General features: G+C 50.7%; 1 protein-coding gene across 1 annotated transcript in view; it reads left to right on the top strand.

Moving 5' to 3' along the window:
• Positions 1–3537: 3537 nt before the first annotated feature.
• CIB2 (calcium and integrin binding family member 2) overlaps positions 3538–18350 on the top strand; it is a 46098-nt gene continuing 31285 nt past the window's right edge. The window contains exons 1-2 of the mRNA XM_029064585.2: positions 3538–3868; positions 14457–14491. Of these exons, the coding sequence (XP_028920418.1) occupies positions 3818–3868; positions 14457–14491 (86 nt within the window). The 5' untranslated portion in view covers positions 3538–3817. The remainder of the gene's footprint in view (positions 3869–14456; positions 14492–18350) is intronic.

Here is an 18350-nt window from a genome sequence, read left to right as displayed (position 1 = left end):
CGCTCTGCACGTAATAAGCACTCAATAAATAGGATGGATCGATCGATCGATCATCCAATCCCTCCTTGATTACTGCAACGGACTCCTTGCTGAGCTCTTTGCCTCCTGTCTCCCCCCTCTTCAGTCCATACTTCACTCTGCTGACTAGATCATTTTTTCACAAAACCTAGTCCATGTCTCCCCACTCCTCAAGAACCTCCAGTGGTTGTCCATCCACCTCCGCATCAACAGCAACTCCTCACCATCCGCTTTAAACCACTCGAACACCGTGTCCCTTCTTACTTTCCTGATTTTCCACTGCAACCCAGCCCACACACTTTGCTCCTCTAATGCCAGCCTACTCACTCTACCTCGATATTTTCTATCTTGCCATCGACTCCTTGCCCACATCTTGCCTCTGGTCTGGAATCCCCTCGTGCTTTGTATCTGACAGATGTTCACTCTCCCCACCTTCGGAGCTTTATTAGAAGCACATCTCCTCGTAATGCCCTCGTTTCCTCTTCTCCCATTCCCTTCTGTGATACCTCTGGACTTGGATTTCTGCCCTTTATTTTCTGGTGGTGTCGTGGATAGAGCCCGGGCCCGGGCATCAGAAGGTCATGGGTTCTAATTCCCCTTCTGCCACTTGTTTGCTGTGTGACCTTGGGCATGTCGCTTTATTTCTGTGTGCCTCAGTGACCTCATCTGTAAAATGGGGAATGAGACAGTGAGCCCTATGCGGGATAGGAACTGGGTCCAACCCGATTTGCTTGTATTCCCTCCCCAGGGCTCGCTACAGTGCCCGGCACATAGTAAGCGCTTAACAAATACCACAATTACGATAGGGAGGTGGACCGAGCCGGAGCTCCACCATCGTCCCGGGAGAGGAGAGCGGTGGGGTCCGGTCCGGCCTGGCCGTGCCGCTCACCTCCTCACGGTCCCCCGTTCTCACCTTTCCTGCCGTCGACCCCTGGTCTACGTCCTCCCGCGGCCCCTCTTCAAAGCCTCCCCTCTTCAAAGCCCTACTGAGAGCTCACCTCCTCCAAGAGGCCTTCCCACACTGAGCTTCCCCTTTCCCTCTGCTCCCCCTTCCCACCCCATTCCTCCTTCTCCCGCCCTCTGCTCTACTCCCTTCCTCTCCCCTCAGCACTGTGCATACTTGTATATTTTATTTATTCCTGAGAAGCAGCGTGGCTTAGTGGAAAGAGCCCGGGCTTGGGAGTCAGAGGTCATGGGTTCGGATCCAGGCTCTGCCATTTGTCAGCTGTGTGACTGTGGGCAAGTCACTTCACTTCTCTGGGCCTCAGTTACCTCATCTGTAAAATGGGGATTAACTTTGAGCCTCCCGTGGGACAACCTGATGACGCTGTATCTACCCCAGTGCTTAGAACAGTGCTCTGCACATAGTAAGCGCTTAACAAATACCAACATTGTTATTATTATTATTATTCCTTTATTTATTTTGTTAACGAGGTGTATATGATTCTATTGAGAAGCAGCGTGGCTCAGTGGAAAGAACCCGGGCTTGAGAGTCAGAGATCATGGGTTCTAATCCAGGCTCTGACACTTGTCAGGTGTGTGACCCTGGACAAGTCACTTCACTTCTCTGGGCCTCAGTTACCTCATCTGGAAAATGGGGATTGAGACCGTGAGCACCATGTGGGACAGGAACTGTGTCCAATCCGATCTGCTTGTGTCCACCCCAGCGCTTAGTACAGTGCCTGGCACATAGTTAAGTGCTTAACAAATGCCATAATAATAATTATTATAATTATTAATTATTATTAGTCTCGATGATATCTGCACCAGACTGCTTGTTGTGTTTTGTTCTGTTTTGCTTTGCCGTCCGTCTCCCCTGTTTAGGCCGTGAGCCTGTTATTGGGCAGGGATTGTCTCCCTCTGTTGCCGAATTGCACACTCCAAGCGCTTAGTGCAGTGCTCTGCACATAGCAAGCGCTCAATAAATAATTAGAGAAGCAGTGTGGCTCAGTGGAAAGAGGCCGGGCTTGGGAGTCAGAAGTCACAGATTCTAATCCTGGCTCCGCCGCTTGCCAGCTGTGTGACTCGGGGCAAGTCGATTCACTTCTCTGGGCCTCAGTTCCCTCATCTGGAAAACGGGGATTCAGACTGGCAGCCTCACGTGCGACAACCTGACGACCCTGGATCTCCCCCAGCGCTGAGAACAGTGCTCTGCGCAGAGTAAGCGCTTAACAAATACCAACATTATTATTATTATTATTTGGACAAGACACTTCTTTGGGTCTCAGTTCCCTCGTCTGGGAAAGGGGGATGAAGACTGGGAGCCCCATGTGGGACAACCTGATTCCCTTGTATCTCCCCCAGCGCTGAGAACAGTGCTCTGCACAGAGTGGGCGCTTAACAAATACCAACATTATTATTATTATTATTTGGACAAGTCACTTCTTTGGGTCTCAGTTCCCTCGTCTGGGAAAGGGGGATGAAGACTTGGGAGCCCCACGTGGGACAACCTGATTCCCTTGTATCTCCCCCAGCGCTGAGAACAGTGCTCTGCACATAGTAAGCGCTTAACAAATACCAACATTATTATTACTATTGAATATTATTACTATTGAATGACTGACTGCCCCCCTTTCCCTCTGCTCCTCCCCCTCTCCCTTCCCCTCCCCTCAGCATTGTCCTCGTCCGCTCAACTGTATATATCTTCATTACCCTATTTATTTTGTTAATGAGATGCACATCGCCTTGATTCTATTTATTTGCTATTGTTTGAATGAGATGTTCATCCCCTTGATTCTATTTATTGCTACTGTTTTCGTTCGTCCGTCTCCCCCGATGAGACCGTAAGCCCGTCAAAGGGCAGGGACTGTCTCTATCTGTTACCGCTTTGTGCATTCCAAGCGCTTAGTACAGTGCTCTGCACATAGCGTGGCTTAGTGGAAAGAGCCTGGGCTTGGGAGTCAGAGGTCATGGGTTCGACTCCCGGCTCTGCCACTTAATAATAATAATGTTGGTATTTGTTAAGCGCTTACTACGTGCCGAGCACTGTTCTAAGCGCTGGGGGGGAATACAGGGTCATCAGGTTGTCCCACGTGAGGCTCCCAGTGAATCCCCATTTTCCAGATGAGGTAACTGAGGCCCAGAGAGGTGAAGTGACTTGCCCACAGTCACCCAGCTGACAAGTGGCAGAGCCGGGATTCGAACTCATGACCTCTGACTCCCAAGCCCGGGCTCTTTCCCCTGAGCCACGCCGCTTGTCAGCTGGGTGACTGTGGGCAAGTCACTTCACTTCTCTGGGCCTCAGTTCCCTCATCTGTCAAATGGGGATTAACTGGGAGCCTCCCGTGGGACCACCTGATGACCCTGTATCTCCCCCAGCGCTTAGAACAGTGCTCGGCACCTAGTAAGCGCTTAACAAATACCAACATTGTTATTATAGTAAGCGCTCAATAAATACTAATGAATGAATGCCAGGGGCTGGAGGGCGGGGGTCGGGGGGTGGGGGAGGGTGGCCCCCCCCCCCCTCCGCAGGGTGGCAGCGCCGGACTCTCCCCGGCCGGGAGAGCGGGGCCCGGGGAGGGAGGAGCATCCACACACACACACAACAACACACAACACACACACGCACACAACTCCCCCGCAGCCAGGCCGGAGGAAGCCCGCCCGGAGCCAGATGTGATCGGCAAGGCGGGCTGGCACCTGGGAGGGGGCCCTGCCCTTCCTCCTCTTCCTCCTCCTCCTCCTCCTCGTCGTCGTCGTCGTCGTTCCCCCCCCGACCCCTCCCCGGTCCCCGGGGGGCTCCGCCGCCCACCCATGGGAGGCAGCTGGGCCGGGAGAGCGCTCCGCCGCCGCCGCCACCATGGGCAACAAGCAGACCATCTTCACCGACGAGCAGCTGGACAACTACCAGGTCAGGGGGGGCTGCAGGGGCTGGGACCCCGGGAAGGGGGGCCGGGGTCCTGGGGGCGCAGGCGGACCCTCCCAAGGGCCCCGCAGCGGGGCCCGAGCGGAATTCGTTAGGGCCCCTTTAGGAGAAGCCCCCCCCTCCCCCTTTTCTATCGATTTATTGAGCGTTTACCCTGTGCGGAGCACTGCGCTAAGCGCTTGGGAAGCAGAAGTGGTGCACCGAGGAGAGGCAGTCCCCGCCCACGACGGGCTCCCAGTCTAGAAGGGAGGAGACGGGCATCGACCCAGGTAAACAGGCATCGGTAGCGCCAGTCCGTCAAAAGCATCCCCCTGTCCACCGCCAGCTCACAGTCTAGAGGGGGAGACACGTTACTGGAAATAGATAAATTGCAGAGATGTTCGGCTAAATACCTACGTGCGGTGGGGAAGGGAGAGAGGATGAATGAGGGAGTGAGGGCGAGCGGCGCAGAAGGGAGTGGGAGGAGAGGAGGGCTCAGGCAGGGAAGGCTTTCTGGAGGAGGTGGGCCTTCAATAGGACCATCAGTCCAGACCCGCCTCCCTTTTCCAGATTCCATGGTCAGTGGAGGGCTGGGGTGGGTGTCTTCCAACCTTCCTCCTTGCAGAGGGCAAATCCCCAGCCCCTCTCCCCCTCTCCCCTCCACCCTGCAAGCAGGGAGTGGGAAGTTTCAGCAGGGATCTGGGAGAGGAGTAGGAATAAAGGGGGTGCAGGTTCTCCACCCCTTTTTCCCTCCTAAACTCTTCCCTTCCCACCCCACAGGAGATCACTCTCCAGCTGCCCCTGTGACCGCCCCCCTCCCCAACACCAAGACCATCTCTTCCAGGAGTAGCCCCAACCCCTCCCATTCTTGCTGCCTTGCCCTGAAAGAGAGGCAGGAAGGGCAAGGAGGCAAGCAGGGAACCTTCAGAAGGCCAACCATTCATTCATCCCCAAACGTATTTATTGAGCCCTTACTGTGTGCAAAGCACTGTCCTAAGTGCTTGGGAGAGCACGCTATAACAACAGAAACATTCCCGCCCACAGCAAGCTCGCAGACTAGGGGGGATGGTGGGGTGGGGTGGGGGCTCCTTCCCCTCCACCCCAGTTTCCAAAATAAGTGATTTCATTCGCCAGGAAATAAGCTTAAAGGCTCCGCTTCTGGGCCTCAGACCCGAGGGTTTATTAAGCCCTCTCTCCCGCTAGACCGTAAGCTCACTGCGTACAGGGAACGTTCCTTCCGACTCCGTTGTGTTGCGCTCTCCCAATCGCTTGGTACAATCGTTTGCAAATGATAAGCGCTCGGTAAATATAGTTGATTAAGCTCACGAGCCTGTCCTGGAATGTGGGGTGAGGGGACCTGCAGGCTGCTCCACGTGACCGTTCTCCAGCTGTGTGCCTGAATACATGGTGGCATTCTCCCTAGCGGGACCCGGGATTTAATCTCGGCGTAAAGAGTGGAGAGGGGCAGGGCTGTCACCAATACTGGGATCTGGCCTTAACCTTCACTCCTCTCTCTCATTCAACCCACATCTTCAGTCCATCACTAAGTCCTGTCGGTTCCCCCTTCAACGACATCTCTAAATTCCGCCCCTTCCTCTCCATCCAAACTGCTGTCGTTTGAATCCAAGCAGTTATCCTATCCCGCCTTGATTACTGAATCAGCCTCCTCGCTGACCTCCCCACCTCCTGTCTCTTCCCACTCCGGGCCATATTTCACTCTGCTGCCCCGATCGCTTTTCTACAGAAACGTTCAGACCCTGTTTCCCCACTCCTCAAGAAACTCCAGTCGTTGCCCATCCGCCTCGGTGTCAAATGAAAGGTCCCCACCATTGCCTTTAAAGCATTTCAGTCGCCTTGCCTCCTCCTACCTGACTTCGGCACTCTCTACTACAACCCGGCCCGCACACTTTGCTCCTCTAATGCCAACCTTCTCACTCTTCCTCTATCTAGTCTATCTGGCGGCCGACTTCTCGCCCACCTCCTGCCTCCGGCCCGGAACGCCCTCCGTCCTCATATCCGACAGACAATTACTCTCCTCCTCTTCGAAGCCTTATTGAAGCCCCATCTCCTCCAAGAGGGCTTCCCCCGACTAAGCCCTCTTTTCTTCTCCCCCTCCCTTCTACCTCACCCTGACTCGCTCCCTTTATTCATCCCCCCGTCCCAGCCTCACGCCACTTATATACCTCTCTGTAATTTATTTATATTAATGTCCGTCTCCCCCTCTAGATTGTAAACTCGTTGTGAGCAGGGACTGTGTCTGTTATTGTATTGTACTCTCTCAAGTGCTTAATACAGCGCTTTGCACACAGTAAGCGCTCAATTCGGTGGAACGAATCTGGTGTGGGAGCTGGATGGGGGCAAAGGATGAGGAAATATAATCCTCAACTGATACAATAAGGGAGAAAAATTTACAATTTTTCCTCTCCATTTATAGCTCGACAACAGTAACATAAAAATCGCGGAGTCTGGGGACCTGAAATATGAATCGGTGCAGCCAGAGTGGAAATGAGAGACTGCTCACAGCGACCTGAGCAATGTCTTAGCTCTAGCACCTCGGATGGCCATGCAGAGATGGGAGGGATACATTTGGTCTCGCCGATGCTCTGGCAGGGAGAGCAAGCCTTAGTTATTTAGAATAACTGCATTTACACAGGCCTTTAGATAATCACAGAGTGAGGTAAAACCTTCCATCCAGTCCAGCTCTTAGGATAGACAGACAATGAGAATTACTGCGAAACCAGAAAGGTGTGCTGGAGGGCAGAACGGCCTGGTGGAAAGAGGCTGTGCGTCAGGGGACCTGGGTTCTAATCCCGGCTCCACCATTTTGCCTGCTGTGCGGCCTAGAGCAAGACCCTTTCCTTCTCTGGGCCTCAGTTTCCTCATCTGTACAGTGGGGATTCGGTACTTGACCTCCTGCTTACTTAGACTTTGAGCCCCATGTAGTACAAGGTATTGTGTCCATCCTAATTATCTTGTACCTACCCCAGGGTTTAGTACAGAGCTTGGCACATATTAAGCGCTTAATTGATACCACAACTGTTATTGGGAACCGCGTCTTCCAACTCCGTTGTACTCTCCCAAGCCCGCGGTAGAGTGCTGTGCACCAAGTGAGCGCTCATTAAATGCCACTGATTGATTGGTATATTAGATATTTCCACTTGTGCTCTCCAGCCCAGATGACTGTGTCATTTATCTTACTCTCATTCCCCAAAGGGAGAGATGAGGCACAGCCGCTCAGCACAGAACAGATTCCCTCCCGTGGTATCGTGTGAGTTTATCTATTTTAATGTCGGTTTCCCTCTGGAGAACGTAAGCTCCCTTTTCAGGGTTCGGGTCTACCAACACTGCCGGGCTGTTCTTTCCCAGGTGCCGAGGTTGGTGCTCTGCGCACAGAAGGGCTCAATAACTACCACTGATTGATGTATTAGGCACTTATGTGCTAAGTACTGAAGCGAAGCAGCGTGGCCTAGTGGAAAGCGTGTGGGTTGGGGAGTCAGAGGACCTGGGTTCTAATCCCGCCACCAGTCTGCTGGGTGACCTTGAGCAAGCTACCTCATTTCTCTGTTCCCTCACCTGTAAAATGGAGATTAAGGCTGTGAACTTTAGGTGGGACCGGGACTGTGTGCAACCTGATTAGCTTGAATCTACCCCAGGTCCCCAACGAGCTTACAGTTTAGAGGGAATACATGTCATTATTATTATTTTTCATTATCATCTTCCTGACGCTACTCCCTTCCTCTCAACCTGTTGCTTCTTCAGCCTCTTACCTTGGACCCACCCGTCTGCTATGGGTTCCGAGCAACCTCCCTCCGTGTACTGGCCCGCCAAGTGGCCAAAAGCCGTTGTTCCCAGTAGCCCTTTGCTCATTGGCTTGGAGCCTCCATTTTTTTAATGAAAAACAAGAGACTCCATGGAATCCTTATTTTTTTCATTTAAAAATGTCCAGGAATCAGAGTTGCTCTCGATAGTGACTGCCTTTCCTCCAGCTTGGCCCAGCCTAGGGCTCACACAGCCATCGGTGGCTCACTTGGAGACCCCGGGAGATTTTTGGACGGACCCTAGTTGCATGTTTCTCTGAGGGCAGCAGGCAGTAAACTGAAAGCTTTTGGTGGGCAGAACTTGGTGTAGTGGGTAAACCATGGGCATGGGAGTCAGATGGTCATAGGTTCTAATCCTACCACCGCCATTTGTCTGCTGTGTGACCGTGGGCGAGTCAATTTATTTCTCTGTGCTTCAGTTACCTCATCTGGAAAATGGGTATTGAGTCTGTGAGTCCCACGTGGGACAGGGACTGTGCCCAGCTTGATTTGCTGGTAGCTACCCCAGCGTGTAGCACAATGCCTGGCACATGGTAAGCGCTTAACAAATAATAATAATGTTGGTATTTGTTAAGCGCTTACTATGCGCCGAGCACTGTTCTAAGCGCTAGGGTAGATACAGGGTAATAATGTTGGTATTTGTTAAGCACTTAATATGTGCAGAGCACTCTTCTAAGCGCTGGGGTAGATACATGGTAATCAGGTTGTCCCACGTGAGGCTCACAGTTAACCCTCATTTTACAGATGTGGTAACTGAGGCACAGAGAAGTTAAGTGACTTGCCCACAGTCACACAGCTGACAAGTGGCAGAGCTGGGATTCGAACCCATGACCTCTGACTCCTAAGCCCGGCCTCTTTCCACTGAGCCACGCTGCAATTATTATTACCAACTCTGTTGTACTCTACCAAGATTTTAGTACAGCGCCTGGTATTGATTGATTGATTGTTGCTGAATTGTACTTCCCAAGCGCTTAGTACAGTGCTGTGCACACAGTAAGTGCTCAATAAATACGATTGAATGACTGAATGAATGAATGAATTGCAGGTGAGGTCCGGCTTCAGAGGATTTGGGTTCTCATTCCAGGCTGCCGCTGTCTGCTGGGAGGCCTTGGTCAGGTCGCTTCACTTCTCCGTCCCAGCTCCGCCACACGGGGCTCGCACATTAAGCAGGGGGCAGAGGATGAGGAAAATGAGGCCCGGAGAGGTTGCGACTCTCCCAGGGTCACCCGGTAGGCCAGTGGCGGAGTTGGTACCTTAACCCCGGTCTCCTGACTCCAAGGCCGAGCTCTTTCTGCTAGGCCACACAGGCTGATGACCGTTGCCGGGATGAGACCAGCCCTTTCTCTTGGCCGAGCTCCGGGAAATCTGAGCAGGCTCAGACTCCAGAAGAAGGAGCCCAGCTGTGGTCAGTTCGGTGGGTTCCGGTTGTGGTCCTTCAGGAATGACAGGCAGAGCGCTGGCGGACTTTGATGGTTCCTGCCCCGAATCCCGTCTTGTACTTTCCCGGGAGCCTTAAGTAAATGTGTGATCCCCCCTTCATCCCCCCGGCAAGTTATTAGGAGATTAGAGATGCTGTCGACACTAGATCCCTCGTTTTTACCCTCTGTAGTTTTTTTATGAATGCGACTGTCTGATTCCCGGGAAGGTCCCCTGGAAAATGGGATGATTCACCTCAGCGTCCCTCCTTGAAAACGTCTTTAATGAACGTAGAATCAAATTTCCAGAGCTCCAGTCATTCCCAGATTTCATTAAAAATATTCCCAGCTTCCCCAGACTGGATCGTTTTACTCTTCCCAAAGTCCAGGTCCTTTCCAGAATGAACCCAGCTGTGTGCAAACTTAGTCCCGACCATCATTCCTGTCATTCCTAATTGACATTCTAACGCTGGCATTCTTAACACCCAGTTACTCACTGTAGCTTCGATCTCATCTATCTCGCCACCATCCTCTCCCCCCTTGTCCCGCCTCTGGCATGGACCTCCCTCCCCCTTCATATCTGACAGATGATCACTCTCTCCACCTTCAAACACTTATAAAAGCACATCTCCTCCAAGATGCCTTCCCCGACCAAGCCCTCATTTCCTCTCCTCCCACTCCCTTCTGGGTCACCCTTTCATTGGATTTGCACCCCTTATTCTCCCCGCTCTCGGTCCCGTAGCATTTATATACGTATCTATAATTTATTCATATTAATGTCCGTCTCCCCCTCTAGTCCGTAACCTCACTGTGGGTGGAGAACGTGTCTACCAACTCTGTTCTGTTGCATTCTCCCAAGTACTCAGTACAGTGATCCGCACACAAGAAGCCCTCAATAAATATGATTGACTGATATCCAAAATCACAGCAGCCAAACCCAGCCCTCTTTCACCTTCGCCTCAGGCAGAAGGAAGGGAAGCTCTAGGTATCGTCCAAGATCTAATGGGTCAGAAATTCGTGCAGATCAGATAGCAGTTCTTCAGAACCCTATTCCCATTTTTGTGGAAAGGGTAAACTAAGTCTAGAAGAGGTGTCCCCATTTATCTATATTAATATCTGTCTCTCCATTTAGACCGTAAGCCTGTTGTGGTCAGGGAATGCATCTCTTCCTTTGTTACAGTGTACTCTCCCAAGCGCTTAGTACAGTGCTCTACATGCAGTAAGTGCTCGACTGAGTGAGGGGAAGAGACCTCAGACACTTGCCCCGATATTAATCTGGAGACCATTTGGCTGAATTGGCTTTTTAGAATGGATTTAGGACCTATCCCCCAATTTTTCTTCTCCTTTGTAGTCGAGCTTTATTCTGAATCAAATTCAGCACCTCTCCAAACGTCTCCCCTTCACTCTTGACTCTTTCTCTTTCTCTACTGCCCCCGGGTCTTCCTTCTATCCTGAGAAGCCGAGCTCCTATCTCACAAAGTCCCGCCACCGGCTGTTCTGTCCCGGAAAAATCTCATATGGGGGTGATTCCAGTTTTCAAGTCCAATTCATTCATTCAATAGTATTTATTGAGCGCTTACTATGTGCAGAGCACTGTACTAAGCGCTTGGAATGTACAAACTGGCAATAGATAGAGACAGTCCCTGCCCATTGACGGGTTTACAGTCTACGTCCAGTCTCCATTCCTGACATCCTAATCAGATCTGCAGCCCACCGGGAACAAAATTTCCTTCTCCTTCCTTCTCAGAGCCCACGCCAAGATCCTCTCTAGATTTCCGCTGGAGTTCGGGGCCCCGGGTTTCTGTGCTGCCTCAGTTTATGCATTAGGCTGCCCGACTCCATCTCATTGTGCATTCACCTCCCTCTTCCCTCCTGAGTTTCTCGCCTTTCCCGACAGCACTTCTCTGCTAAATTCTGAGGGAGTCCGACGCCCAATTTCTTGTTTCCTCCATTTGCGTTGCAAGTGTCTTTATTTCAAAGGGAATGGGTACTTTCCACTTTTTGTGACCCTTTCCCTTGAAGCCCCAGGTCGCTCCCTGGTTTAGAAATAGCGGCAGTATTATTGAGCACCCGCTTGGCGTGAGGCACTGTACTAGGTGTTTGAGGAACACAGAATAAAGAAGAGGCACGTTCTCTATTGTTCATATAATGAACAACAAAATCCACGCCGATAGCGTTACACTCGCTTTATCTCCCGGCCTTAGCTGCAGATGGGGAGACATTGTCCGTAAGCGACAGCTTCGCAGTAGGTGTTACACAATGTGGAATTAAAGAAGAGTTAACTACCTGACTCCTATTCCCTCTGCGTGGCTCTGGACCAAATGAGATTGCTTACGAGGAGCCTACCCACAGTGACCCCGTAACATGAGTCGGTCACACAAGAAGCTTCCCTTCTGGTGGGATACGAGGAGAGGCCCAGGAGTTTTAATAATTGAGAGCAAACAGGTGTGGTGGCTCCCCCTGAAATCCAAGGAGGTTTCTTGGGCTCCTCGGGCCCGCTATAACGTTACCATATTTCTTTTTCTATCTGAAAGAGAGATGGGGGCGTTTGGCAGGACCCGTTCTTCCGAGGAGGCCAAGAACAGCCGAGGAATGTCTACTCTTAAACTCAAACCCCAGAGGAAGGCAATTGGAGCTCTAGTCTAGAGTTCGAGGCCTGGTCAGTCCTGGAGATTGAAAACCTCTTGCCTTAAGGGGAAAGCTCCTCTCCATGGCCTTCAATCAGTAGCGTGCTTACTCTGCACAGAGCGCTGTGCTGAGTGCTTGGGAGAATACGCTAGAATTAATAGGCAGGAGTCCGCCCTCAGAGAGTCTGCAGTGCAGCTCGGGGGTGAGAAGGTGGGTGGTCAGGCACTAAAATAAATTATAAGAAGGGGAAAGCAATAGAGTACGAAGATATATTCGTAAGTGCAGTGGGGGATGGTGAGTACCCAAGGGCTTAGTTGATGTGGAAGTGACAAAGTGGCTGCGGGAAATAGGTTGGGGAAATGGGAGATTAATCAGGGAAGGTTATCTGGAGGAGATGTGATTTGAGAAGGGCCTCGAAAGTGGGGAGAGCGGTGGTCTGCCGGATGTAAAGGGGGAAGGCGTTCGAAGCAGAAGGGAGGGTGTGAGCAAGAGGTCGGCAGCAAGAGATCAGAACGAGGTACAGGGAGTAGGTTGACCCGGTAAGAGTGGACCGGGAGAGATGGGGTATAATGGGACAGGAGCCAAGGCAGGAGGGGAGAGAGCCGACTGACGGGTGGCGGCTTGGCTGGAGGGGAGGCGGAAGGTTCTGGAGGTGATGTGAAGAGGACACTGACAGAACTTGGTAACGGACTGAAAACGGGGGTGGAAAGAGCGAGAGAGCAGTCGAGGAAAATGGCAAGACTGTGGGATGAGAAATGGTGGAGGCGGGGGTGGTCGACAGTGCAGGGCAAGTTCATGGGGGGAGGACTCGGGAGGGAAGATGAGATGTTCGGTTGCGAACGCGGAGAGAAGTCCCGAAGGCAGAAGATGCGATATTGCATAGGAGGCGAGGTGAGGCTAGTGAGGAAGATTTGGGAGTCGTCTACAGAGAAGTGGTAGATGAACAGTGAGAGCAGTTGAGCTCCCTGTGGGAGTGAGTGTAGGTTGAGAAGAGAAGGGTATCCAGAATTAAGCCTCGAGGAGCCATCACGGGGGTAGGAAGCAGAGGGGAAGCCAGAGGGCTAGGAGAGGTTAGTGTCAGAGAAACCAAGGTTAGTTAGTGTTTCAAGGAGAAGGGGATGGGTGGTCCTCAGTGTCAGAGTCAGCTGAGAGGTCGAGGAGGATTAGTTGTGGCACGAAGGACGTCATCTGTGACCTGGAGAGAGCAGTTTATTAATAATAATAATAATAATGGTATTTGTTAAGCGCTCACTATGTGCCAAGCACTGTTCTAAGCACTGGGGTAGATACAAGATAATCAGGTTGTCCCGTGTGGGGTTCCCAGTCTTAATCCCCATTTTACAGGTGAGGTAACTGAGGCACAGAGGAGTTAAATGACTTTCCCACCTCCCTCCTTGATCCTCTACACTCCAGCTTCCACCCCCTCCACTCCATTAAAGACAGAATCAGACTCAGTGGTCGTGAGTTCTAATCTTGGCTCCGCCACTTGCCAGCTGTGTGACTTTGCAACGTGTGCGGGCTGGGTCGTAGAAGGAGAGGAGTGAGATGAGAAGCCAGGGCCAAGAGCCCTGTCGATGCAATGTGTGCGCGCACCCACACACGCGCAGAGACTGTGAGCCCCACATGGTCCAGGGACCTCGTCCAACTCGATTTGTTTGTGTCCATCCCAGTACTTAGTACAGTGCCTGACAAATAGCGTGTGGCCACAGTCCCGGTCCCATATGGGACTCAGAGTCTAAGCAGGAGGGGGAACAGATATCGAATCCCCATGTTACAGATGAGGAAACTGAGGCACCGAAAAGTTAAGTAAACTTGCCTGAGTTCCTACAGCAGGCAAGTGGCAGAGCTGGCACTGGAATCTAGACCCTCTGATTCGCGGGCTTCTGCTCTTTCTCCTAGGCCACGCTGCTTGGTTTCGGTTTTCATTCATTCATTCACTCAATAGTATTTATTGAGCGCTTACTATGTGCAGAGCACTGTACTAAGCGCTTGGAATGTACAAATCGGTAACAGATAGAGACAGTCCCTGCCCTTTGACGGGCTCACGGTCTAACCGGGGGAGACGGACAGACGAGAACGATGGCAATAAATAGAATCGAGGCGATGAACATCTCATTCGAACAGTAGCAAATAAATAGAATCGAGGTGATGTACATCTCATTAACAAAATAAATAGGGTAATGAAAATGTATACAGTTGAGCGGACGAGAACAGTGCTGAGGGGATGGGAAGGAAGAGGAGGAGGAGCAGAGGGAAAGGTTTTGCCACCGTCATCAAGGGTATCTACTGTGTACCGAGCACTACGCTAAGTCCTTGGGAGAGTACACCGCAGTTGAAGACGTGGTCTCTGCCCTCTGTGGGTTTATTACAATCAGCCTGAATGATCTGCAAGCCCATTTGTCAGAACGAGGCACCGCAGTGGCAAACGTGTCCCTTCCTCCTTTCAAAAGTGGGACAGTTCCAAATACAGTGCTCTTTCTCTCAACTGGTGAAACAGGTCTTCTCTCTGTACTGTTTTCCCAGCTGACATTTTGATAGATAACTATCGTTCCAACAGTAGTGTCCTTTAGAGATTTATCCCCGTTTATTCACTCGTTCTCGTACCTAGTGTAGGGAGGAGGGAATAATCATGTCCTGGTCAGAATGTTTTTTAATACAGCAGTGCCTGCGATTCTGAAGATCCATAAATAAATGAAATCAACCAATGAATGAATTTTCTGTTTTCTTTCTTAGGACTGTTCTTTCTTCACTCGGAAAGAAATCCTTCGGTAAGCAGATTTTAATTTTGGGGAGGGTTGCTTTATAAATCGATGGTAAGGTAGATGTGGGCACCTGGATTGAACTTGTAGAGTTTCCAGATGCACATCTGCACTTTCCCCATCATTCTCGGAGAAGATGCAGTCATTGTTTTTGAAGCCTGGGCCAGAAGGTATGAAGAAGAGCAATAAGGAATAATAATAATAATAATGGCATTTGTTAAGCATTTACTACGTGCAAAGCACTGTTCTAAGCGCTGGGGAGGATACAAGGTGATAAGGTTGTCCCTCGTGGGGCTCACAGTCTTAATCTCCATTTTACGGATGGGGTAACTGAGGCACAGAGAAGTTCAGTGACTTGCCCAAAGTCACACAGCTGACAAGTGGCTGAGCTGGGATTTGAACCCATGACCTCTGACTCCCAAGCCCGTGCTCTTTCCACTGAGCCAAGAGAGAAGCAGCGTGGTCGAGTGGCCTGGGAGGGAGAAGGACCTGGGCTCTAATCCTAGCTCTGCCACTTATCTGCTGTGTGACCTTGGGCAGGTCGCTTCACTTCTCTGTGCTGCAATTACCTCATCTGTAAAATGGGGATTGAGACCCTGAGCCCCATGTGGGACTGCAGGTGACACTCAGGCCTATCCCCAGGAGGAACCCTGGCCCGCAAGTGCGTTCAAAGTGTCGATGATCAACGCGTCCTGCAATTTGCATCAATTCTCGCAGCTATCCGCGGTCTTCATCGACGCACGAGCCGAGCGGTCCAGCGACAGGGACCTGGTCCAATCCGATTTGCTTGGATCCATCCCAGCGCTTAGTACAGTGCCTGGCACATAGTAAGGGCTTAACAAATACCATAGTTATTATTACAACTTTATCAGGTTGGGCATAGTCCCTGTCCCATGTCCGGCTCACAGCTTTAATCCCTATTTTACAGATGAGGTAACTGAGGCCCAGAGAATTTAAGTGACTTGCCCAAGGTGACACAGCAGGCAAGTGGCTGAACGGGGATTAGAATCCAGGTCCTCTGACTCCCGGGCCTGGGCCCTCTCCGCTAGGTCATGCTGCTTCTCATGGGATGCGGAGGTGGATGGACAACAATTGGAGTTTCTCGAGGAGTAGGGAAACATGTCCTGAACATTTTAGTAGGAAAATGATCCAGGCAGCAGAGTCAAGTACGGACTGGAGTTGGGAGAGACGGGAGGCTGGGAGGTCAGCAAGGAGGCTGATAGAGAAATCAAGGTGGGATAGGATAAGTGATTGTGTTCACGTGATAGCAGTTTGGATGGAGAGAAAAGGGCGGATTTTAGCGAAGTTGTGAAAGCGGAACGGACAGGCACTGAGCAACAGGAATCTAAAGGACAGTAGTAGCATTTTGCCATTTTTCATTACATTTTATACATCCTCATGTCTTTCAGACTTGGCTTAATTTCTTCGGGTTCCAGGTTCACCGGTTTACCAGGATAGTGGTGTCATTCAGGTCCTTCTCAAGATGAGGAGGGGCTGGTTTGAATTTATCCAGAGAAGTTTTGCAGGTGAAAGTGAAGAAGGTATATCAGATGAAATCTAAGGAATAAGGATCTATTAAAGTTGAAAGCAATGATTCCCTTCCCGCCAACTTGATCGCAAGATGTCAAGCACCGGCACCGCATTAGGTATTGTGACATTGTTTTCTGAGGAGGAGAAATGCAGAAAACAAGCTGGAGGGGATATAGTATTTCAGGGAAATGACATCCTCTGAGAACACTTCTCATCTCTCTCTCTCCTCCAACCTGGGAGCGTTTCCAGATTCGGCAGGATAAGGAGCCCTCTCAATTTTCCCTTCACAGTACCGACACTGCTCTGGGGCCTGGGCAAAATGGAGAGGTGAAGGCTGGAGCTGAAAGGCAGAACTCCTGGGTTCGGAGAGAGACCTTCCTTCCCAGTCCTCTTACAGGAAGAGTGGAATTTCTAGTTAGGCTTCTTGCCCAGCGTGTCTTTTTCTGGTTGAAATGGGATAAATGACCCATTAGACTTTGTCCCACAGAATTCCAGGTGATTTAATAGCACGCTTATTGGTGATATTGAGTTGATGTTGTCCCTCAGAGTTCGGTTTTGGGTCCCCTTCTATTCTCCATCTACACCCACGCCCTTGGAAAACTCATTCGCTCCCTTGGCTTCAACTATTACCTCTATGTGGATGATTCTCAAATCTACATCTCCAACCCTGATCTCTCTCTCTCTCTGCAGTCTCTCATTTCCTCCTGCCTTCAAGACATCTCTCCTTGGATGTTCTGGTGTCACCTCAAACTTAACATGTCCAAAACGGAATGCCTTAACCTCCCATCCAAACCCTGTCCTTTCCCTGACTTTCCCATCACTGTAGACAAGCGCCACCATCCTTCCTGTCTCACAAACTTGTAACCTTGACCCCTCTCTCTCGTTCAACTCACGTATTCAGTCTATCGCTAAATCCTGTTGGTTCAACCTCCACAACATGGCTAAAATCCATCCCTTCCACTGCATCCAAAATCCAAAGCATTTATCCTATCCCGCCTTGATTACTGTGTCAGTCTCCTTGTGACCTCCCAGCCTCCTATCTCTCCCCACTTCACTCTGCTACCCAGATTTTTCTGCAAAAACATTCAGTCCATGTTTTCCCCGCTCCTCAAAAACCTCTAGTTGGTTGCCTATCCACTTCTGCATCAAACAGAAGCTCCTTACAGCACTCACTCACCTTGCCCCCTCCTGCCTTGCCCCTGTCTACGCCTCTGCTACAACCCAGCCCTTACACTTCACTTCTCAAATGCCAGTCTGCTCCGTGTGCCTTCATCTCGTCTATCTTGCCGCCAACCTCTTGCCTACATCCTGCTTCTGGTCTGGGACTCCCGCCCGCTTCACATACGACAGACAATGACTCTCTCGCCGTTCAAAGCTTTACTGAGGGCACGTCTCCTCTAAGAGGCCTTCTCTGACTAAGCCCTCCTTTCTCCTCCTTTCTGCATCACCCTGACTTGCTCCCATTATTCCCCCCGACCCCCACAACACTTATGTACATATCTATTATGTCATTATATTGTCTGTCTCCCCTCTAGACTGTAAGCTCTCTGTGAGCAGGGAATGTGTCTGTTATATTGTCGTATTACTCTGCATACAGTAAGTGCTCAATAAATACGATTCATTGAGTGACGCTTTCAGTAGTGGAGATTGAAAAGTAGACTCCGATCCCAATGCTGACTTGCAAGCATTTAATAATAATAATAATGTTGGTATTTGTTAAGCGCTTACTATGTGCCGAGCACTGTTCTAAGCGCTGGGGTAGACACAGGGGGTCTGTGGTGACAAGGGGTATGTGGCAGTGTTTCTTATAGGGGTACCACCTCAGCAAATGAGGTGTTTCCTGACTTTCACAATCGTCCTTTGTTTTTGTACATTACACATTTATTCTAGTGATGGATCGCGGGGGGCTGGGCCAGCTTGAAATTTTCAGTCGTTTGCAATATAGATGAAAAACTCCCAATCTACCAAATCTGCAGCCTCGGGCACAGGAAGCAGCGTGGCCTAGTGGATAGAGAATGGGCCTGGGAGCTGGAAGGATCTAGATTCTAAACCTCTCTCTGCCACTTGTCTGCTGTGTGACCTTGGGCAGGTCACTTCACTTCTCTGTGCCTCAGTTACCTCATTAGTAAAATGGAGAATGAGACTGTGAGGCCTACATGGGACATGAACTGTGTCCAACCTGATTATCTTGAGTCTACCCCAGTACTCAATACAGTGTGAGGCACATAGTAAGCACTTAAATGCCATGAGGGGGAAAAAAAGACATTATGGCCTTACTCTTGGCCTCTTGAGGGAGAAAGTCTTAGTTCTCTTCACTAGACCATCTTGCCTCCTTAGA

This window comes from Ornithorhynchus anatinus, chromosome 5, assembly GCF_004115215.2.
Source record: "Ornithorhynchus anatinus isolate Pmale09 chromosome 5, mOrnAna1.pri.v4, whole genome shotgun sequence".
Lineage (NCBI taxonomy): Eukaryota > Metazoa > Chordata > Mammalia > Monotremata > Ornithorhynchidae > Ornithorhynchus > Ornithorhynchus anatinus.
Note: the sequence above shows the minus strand (reverse complement) of the source record. Positions and strands in the feature narration are given on the sequence as shown.